General features: G+C 34.1%; 1 protein-coding gene across 3 annotated transcripts in view; it reads right to left on the reverse strand.

Moving 5' to 3' along the window:
• LOC132141822 (uncharacterized) overlaps positions 1-6,965 on the reverse strand; it is a 29,511-nt gene extending 22,546 nt beyond the window's left edge. The window contains exons 1-5 of one of the 3 annotated variants that reach the window (XM_059551486.1): positions 6,890-6,965; positions 6,392-6,778; positions 5,398-5,565; positions 4,858-4,901; positions 4,494-4,749 (exon numbers count right to left, since the gene is read on the reverse strand). In XM_059551486.1, coding sequence (XP_059407469.1) covers positions 4,636-4,749; positions 4,858-4,901; positions 5,398-5,565; positions 6,392-6,737 — 672 coding nt within the window. In that variant the 5' untranslated portion in view covers positions 6,738-6,778; positions 6,890-6,965 and the 3' untranslated portion in view covers positions 4,494-4,635. Of the gene's footprint in view, positions 1-4,493; positions 4,750-4,857; positions 5,566-6,391; positions 6,779-6,889 lie in introns of those variants that run through there. The other 2 variants (XR_009433931.1, XM_059551487.1) reach the window with 2 other exon arrangements.
• Positions 6,966-8,020: the final 1,055 nt, after the last annotated feature.

An 8,020-nucleotide genomic window follows, 5' to 3' on the forward strand; every position in this document is an offset into this window, starting at 1 on the left:
CAGTGTTGCTAGGTCTCCTCTCCGTTTAAAGAGTCGTTATGCTGAGACTTCCACTCTTTAGAGCTCCCTTACCAGGGTTGAGCAGGTAGGTTTCCTCTCATTCCTCTCGAGTCTTTTTGCTGAAACCTCCACTCCCCAGAGCTCCGCTTAGGCAGTAATGTGAGTAGTGGGCTCTTTTTATTTGAGCCTCACTACCTGCCTTTGGCGTTGAGTGTAGCTAAGTCTCCTCTTGGTTTAGAGAGTCGTTATGCTGAGACCTCCACTCTTAGAGCTCCAGACTTTGGCGAGTGAGTTAGTCTATGATGAGCTTGAGCCTGCCGTAAAGCCCAGCGGTTTCACTGGTAGGGATATTGTTCCTCAAGTACTGAGTTGGGGAAACAGTTACCTAGGCACCTATCCCTCAGCATGACGGCGTTGGTATACCTTTCCCAAAGCGCTCGCTGATACTAACTGTATTCTGCTCTCTGGCGAATTCTCTAATCATAAACAACAAAGTGCAGATTTGCATGCAAATGTAAGAAGGATATTCATTTACGTGATTTTAATGAGAGTTTTTGAGAGTGATTGAACTCTGGCAAGACTGTGATAATGGTTTTTGGATAATATACATTTTATTTCCTCTCTTTCTGTACCATGAAAGAGTTATAATTAGTAACTTACAATGTTTTTTTATTAAATTCACATTAAATACAAAGTCAGTCATATTAAAAATATATATTTAATGGCATGACACCCATATCTGGTAGCTACTTAAGTAAAAAGATTGGGTTTGGCCCAATGCAAAGGTACAAAATGCATTTACTTACACATATTTGAGAATCGAGATGTTTCTTGGCTGAATGTCACTTCACTTCACTTCACTTCATGATGTAGTTAACATGTTTAGGAATATTTCTAATAAAAAGTAAAAAATAAATAAAACATATATTAGTTATAAAATTCTATTGTAGCTGCTGTTTGTCTCATGACAAGCATGATGACACCCACCGACCCTTCACTCATGCCCCCACAAAAATAATGAGTGCATGACTCCCCTGACACTCCAATACAAAATTATTTGTCAAATAAATTAAACATGGTGAAACATTCATTTGAGTTTATTTGATTATGACCTAAAGTGTGGGGTATCGTTATGTATTTAAGTTATGTAACTAGTTTGTATATTGGTCTCTAAATATTAGTTAACTGTACATATATTAGAACAAGAATACACTTGCTTGAGGTGTGTTAAGCTCTGGGTTCTGAAGAGGTGTCAAAACCACCAATCATTCCATTACAACAGTGCACTCTATGCAGGTCTTAGTTTACACAATGCACATAGTAATGCACATACATATTTGCAAGGCTGTGGTTTCCTGTATTACTTACCAGCCCTCTTTGGTGAGAAGACAACTTAACCTTATTGTAAGAAGCATAGCTATCAATAATAATGATGATAGCATCTTGGGCTATATTAATAATAGCCCAAGATGCTAATATTGTGCTGTGAAGGGCATTTAGTTTTGTAAAGCATTTTGTGACTGATTTTTATTACTTAATTGGAAGGACCAGAATTAAATTATGTCATCTGTTACACCAGGACTACTGAACAGACATTTAGAAGTTGCTATTAAAGAATTTAAAAAATATATTTATTTAAAACATGCTTGGAGTCTTCATACCCACTTGAAGGCTTGGGCCAAACACAGGAAATATGTCATGCAAGTAGACATGGGGAGTCGTGGCCTAATGGTTAGCGAGTTGGACTCCCAATCGAAAGGTTGTGAGTTCGAGTCCCGGGCCGGCAGGAATTGTGGGTGGGGGGAGTGCATGTACAGTTCTCTCTCCACCTTCAATACCACGACTTAGGTGCCCTTGAGCAAGGCATCGAACCCCCAACTGCTCCCTGGGCGCTGCAGCATAAATGGCTGCCCACTGTGTGCTCACAGTGTGTGTGTGTTCACTGCTCTGTGTGTGTGCATTTCGGATGGGTTAAATGCAGAGCACAAATTTTTGGCTGAATGTCACTTCACTAGACAAGTGATCAAGAGAAAAGAGCACATGTGTGGGTATTGGGACAGACTGCAAATCTCAACATTTCTGCCCCCATGTGACCCATTTGATGTGAAGTAAAACAGCTTTTAGGCCAGGGGTCGTGAGCCACATGCATCTCTTTCACCCCTCCGTGGTGGCTTCATGTAGAATGGGCATAGAACACGGAGACATGTTCCCCTGACTTTTAATAAAACTTAAACTCTTCCCCTGCACTTTTTTCCGGGCAAGTGTGTTCATGTAGACATTTTCAAGGGCCAGTGTAAATAAATCCACATTTATATAAATAGAAACAAGATAGTCACACCATTTTGAATATGTTTTATTCGTATCCAAAATTATGTGGACATGGAGCTGTCACGATCATCAGCTGGAGTGCCCATGAACTCCAGCAGATGGCACTCCACTCACGACTTTTGTATTTGGTGTCCCGTTCTTAGGGCTAATCACAGCCAGGTGTTCCCCATTACCAGTCCCCTATATAAACTGTGTTTTGACTCTCAGTCTTTGCAAAGTCTCTTTTATTTCTATCTGGCATTTCCGAGCGGTTGTTCCTTCCATATTATATCTCGGATTGTTTAAACCGACTGTGATTCTCTCTGTGTGTGTGAGCGTCTGTGTATGTGTGTGCGCGCGCGCAAAACCAGTCTTAAGACACTGGGGTATATTTTTAGCAATGGCCAAAAAAAAACATTGTATGGGTCAAAATTATAAATTTTCTTTTATGCCAAAAATAATTAGGATATTAAGTAAAGCTCATGTTCCATGAAGATATTTAGTAAATTCCCAACCGTAAATATATTTTTAAAAATAATAATAATTTTTGATTAGTAATATACATTGCTAACACTTCATTTGGATAACTTTAAAGGTGATTGTCTCAGTATTTAGATTTTTTTGCACTCTCAGATTGCAGATATCCATTCACCTAATAAACCATACATCAATGGAAAGCTTATTTATTCAGCTTTCTGATGCTGTATAAATCTCAGTTTCGAAAATTGACACTTAAGACTGGTTTTGTGGTCCAGTGACACAAATGTAGTTAAAAAGCATGCTTGAGGAAAACACAAGTTCAGAAATCACATCTGAATTTGCTTAGAACAAAAAGAGTGATCAATAGTAGGCAGTAATTTTGCAGTAGTATGTGTAAAATTAAGCAGACAGGATCACATCTTGGCATAGGGATATGCAGAGGTCAATAGTCTATAAGAGACTTCAGTGTGAAGGCAGATCTTTCCAGTTTTACTCATCTCACACTGATTATTCTCTTTGACGTAGTAAAAATTTAATTCTAATTAATTTTTTTTTTTGGAACACTACTTCTGCACAATGCATACTTAATATTAAGCCTAAAATGTGTTTTAATTTCACTATTATAAGGACTGTATGATCTTTAAAATTATTATATTCATTAGCTTCTCCTTTTCTTAGTGATGTATAGTGCCAGTTTATCAGAAAGTGATGATTTTGTTTATATTTATATATCTATATATTTATACACTGTAGTAGCCTGTGGGTCAAAGCCCCCCAGAGGGCCATGGATGTAATGCAGGAGGTCATCATTTGATAAACTATATAGATATATAATATCTGTAAATAATCAGTAAAATGTACTTCTCCAAAATAAACTGCACTATTTACGTTTTTAATTATCAATAGCCTGCTTCTCTCTTCTCACTGTGTAACTTGAAAATAGTAAGAAATAATAATAAACAAAAACTTAATTTGTGCACAATTATTACATTTATTCCATTCTATCAGTCAGTTACATTTCATAAAGGAATTTCTTGACTTCTGTGTTCTAGGCAAGAATCAGTCCTGATTAAATGGTATGTGATTTTGACGTCATCGTCTGTAATTGTATGGAAGACCAGACTAGTTTGGACTATTAGCCACTAGATGGAGCCATTGGGTGATCGTACATTTTTTTAATCTTTTGAGCAATATTCATATTCACAGACACTATCATAACTGAGATAGTATATATATATAAATATATATATATGTATATATATATATATATATATATATATATATATATATATATATATATATATATATATATATATATATATATATATATTTGTTCAATGTAAACATTCGAAAGCATGTGCTTATTACTGCTTGAACAGCAAGAATGTGACCAATTTCATCCACATTTATTTTGAGATATGTATTCATTTTATCTATAGATAAACACAGACACACAACCTTATGATTTTACTTTAGACTTGTTTGGGAGATTTGATGATAGTCAGGCTGATATAAAGAAGCTTTTAATTCTAATTAATTATAAATTAATTATAATTAGTTAAGAACATACAGTTACATGATCTGTATAATCTTAATATTTATTAAAAGTAATTTACATTAAAATGAACAAGTAAATAAAATGTAAAACTCCAAAAAGTATCATTGGATCAAATAAGGGCTTAAATGCATGAAAAAATAAAAATAAAAAAAAATAAAACTTTATTGTGTTCAGGGACAAAAATTAATTAATGCCTGTTTGGCAGCAAACTAAAATAATAGCTGAAATAGCAGAGGATAAAAAATGAATAGACTAGCAACAGCATATGTATTTGAAATGAGGAGGCAGAATCACATCTTGGCATAGGGCTGTGCAGATGTCAGGTGTCTGTAAGAGACTTCAGTGTGGAGACAGATCTTTCCAGTTTTACTCATCTCACACTGATGATTCTCCAGAGGATTGGCCTGTAATGATTGAGAGGGAGGGAGAGAGGACAACCTGAACTAAACACCACATCAACCTACAGTACATCTCTGAAATAGTGAAGCTTACTGACAATAAAGAACAGTTACCTGAAAAACATTTGCTTTGAGTATCTCAGCACTCAGGTCAGGACCTAAAAAACATGCAATGAAAGTCTGAAAATGTATAATTCTGGCTGTTGAAAATCGATGCAGGTCGATACTGAAACTTCAACCATATGATTTTTAACACAGGCCTACATTGAACCACTTTCACAACTTTTAACAAATATATAGTTAAATATGCTTTATGCTTTATAGTCGCTTATATTTCAGCACAGCTACTCCTTATTTTAATCATTTAAATTTTCAATAAGTTGCTTTAACACATTCATTTTCTATAAAAATGAATGTTAAATGAATAGTTCACCCAAATAATTTCCAATATTATGGATGGAGTCTAAAAACATTTTTCTTGCTTATTGCGCTTATTCACTGCAAAGGATCCACTGGTGAGCAAGTGATGTAATGCTAAATTTGTCCACTATGAAGACAAAAACTCATCTACATCTACACCATCCTGAGGATAAGTACACTCTCCGCACATTTTCTTTTTAAGTGAAATATTTTTCTAATGTGTGAATGGGTTACCTGTACTTTGAGCCCGACAAAAGCAGAACACACAGACGGAGGACAGGAGTGAAGAGAGGAGAACACACACTGGACACACACTGAACAGCAGCTTCCAGCAGAGCACACAGTCTGATGAAGGAAGTGTGGAGAAGGTGTTGAACCGCTCAGAACCAGGACACACTGGCTCTAAATCAAACATAAGCCATTTATAAACAGTCTCACACTATTCAGTTAAGATATGTTTTATTTTAATATTAAATTAATATATACATTTTATTTTAACATCCTATTAAAATTTTAAATTACCATTAACAATATATTTAATAATGCACAGTTTCCTTTTGCCAAGCATAATGCCTAGCAAATCAGTATTCACATTCAGGTCTGAAAATATATTGTAATTTTTTGTTGTTTATTAATGTTAAAATAATAAAAATATAAATTAAGAGTCCATAAACCTTTTATTAACAAAAATTATAACCAATGCATACATGAGTTAATGTATAATATTAACTAAGAACGTAACGTAATGACACATTTGTAAATCATTTGCTAATGATTAATTAAAGAAGACAGCTGGAAGCTGAAATATATAGCTTTGATCCATCGTGGTAATTAATACATATATTTAACCTATTAGTTAATACTAGAAGTTGTTAAGAAATTAATAAATAATGACACATTTAAATAATAACAGTTTATATATTACTTGATCTATTTATCAGATAGACTATTATTTGCTGATGTAGTAATCATTAATGAATGGTTTTAATTTAAGTTAAGAATTAATTCATGCACATAAGTGCACCCATATTGTACTGTTACCGAAATTTTTATACATAATAGATGGAGTTTTCTGCAGTTGAGAATGACAGCAGGATTGTGTCAGCATAAGTACTGTATATGTGCTAGACTTGTTGCTAAATATATTAAAAGTATTATGAACATAAAAGAAATGGGTTTGTTAACACAAAACATATCAACATGAACAACAGTGAAAATGTTTTCTCACCCAAGACAGATAGACGAGTTGTCAAGTTTCCATACTCGTACTCAGATTTGACATTTATGATGCCGTGTACATCTTTACTTCTTTTATTTTCTCTCTTTGCACAGTAGTATATTCCCTCATCAGAGACACTGAAGTTTGTAATATGTAGATCATAGGAGTTACTGGAGCTGTTGAGCACGAAACTAAAATGTGGAAATGTCCCCTTGAACAGGTTTTTAGTCTCTATTAACAGAGATGGTTGATGCTCATGTGAGCAGTTTCTCAACCAAACAATCAGTGATCCTAATGGTAAGACACAGTCACCGTAGAGAGTGATGCTGTCTCCTGCTTTAACTCTCATGTCCATTTCTGCCCCAAAGACTCTCTGCTGTTCACAGAACAAAACACCTGCAAAAGAAAATACAAGTTTAAATACATGAAAGAGGACTATCAATCGAATCAATACATCAAAATTTAATGCATCAAATACAAAATTTAAACACACAAATATGGACGTACACACAAGTATGATGACTGTAACTCTTGCTCGTTCCACCTCAGTGACTGATACGGATGAGGACCTTTAGTGTGAATGGTCTGGTTCATAGTGGTGGGTGGGGAGGGATTTCTTCTTTTTTTTTTTTAAGTGAGGGTGATATTATTCTGGTCTTCTTCTACTCATTTATTTTCTTTTTTTTCTTCTTTTTTTAACACATAAAAAGCTCTTTTAGATTCTAGCCATCAATGAAATAACTTCTTCTTAGTCAACTTCATTTTGAATTACTGCACAGTTAAATGTAACAGAATGTTAAATAGTTTGTATATGTTTCAATAGACTATGTTAAAGTGCTCATTTTTTAAATACAACTGTGTAAAACCTTAAAAGAGGCAGAGAAGCCATACATTCAAACATGATCTTTTTTTGACAATATAATTATGTTTAATGTGACGATGGAGATGACCTAAAGTGCTGATCGTCATTATGGGTTTCCTGTATTGCATATTCCAGCTGCTATTGTTTTCTTTGGTCTCTAAACCTCCCAGAATTAATGTACCTGCGTGATAATATGATAATATATACAATTATTATAATTATTAACATATAATAATAGATCCTCATGGATTTTACATGCTCCAATAAAATGTATATTTATTTTATATATTTACTCAATTAAAAATACGTAATTTTAATTAATGAAAAATGAATCAATTTAAAAAATAATTTGAACTTGCCAAAAAAAAAAACATTACCTGGAAAATAAACAAATTTATATACAGATTGTTAAAATGACCAAAAAGGATTTAAACATTTGCAAGAGGACAATCACAAAGACCACTGGAAACATTTGTGGTTTGAACGTTACCTTAGAAAAAGAAGAGAAGGCTGGACTCTGTGAATAGCTAGCACTGAATTCACACACGAAAACCACTTCTTACATCCTGTTGCATGAAAAAGCCCCTGTTGCATCTTGTAATAAAACACCAGCATGCAATGTTTACGATATATACCTATCTTAGTCTGCTCAAGCAAATGCTGTCTCTGCCCTGCCATTGAAGACAGGCCAAAAAGCTTTTATTATTATTATAAGATTAAAATTATTATATTCATTAGCTTCTCCTTTTCTTAGTGATGTATAGTGCAAGTTTATC

The sequence above is a fragment of the Carassius carassius genome, chromosome 6, assembly GCF_963082965.1.
Source record: "Carassius carassius chromosome 6, fCarCar2.1, whole genome shotgun sequence".
NCBI classification, from domain to species: Eukaryota; Metazoa; Chordata; class Actinopteri; order Cypriniformes; family Cyprinidae; genus Carassius; species Carassius carassius.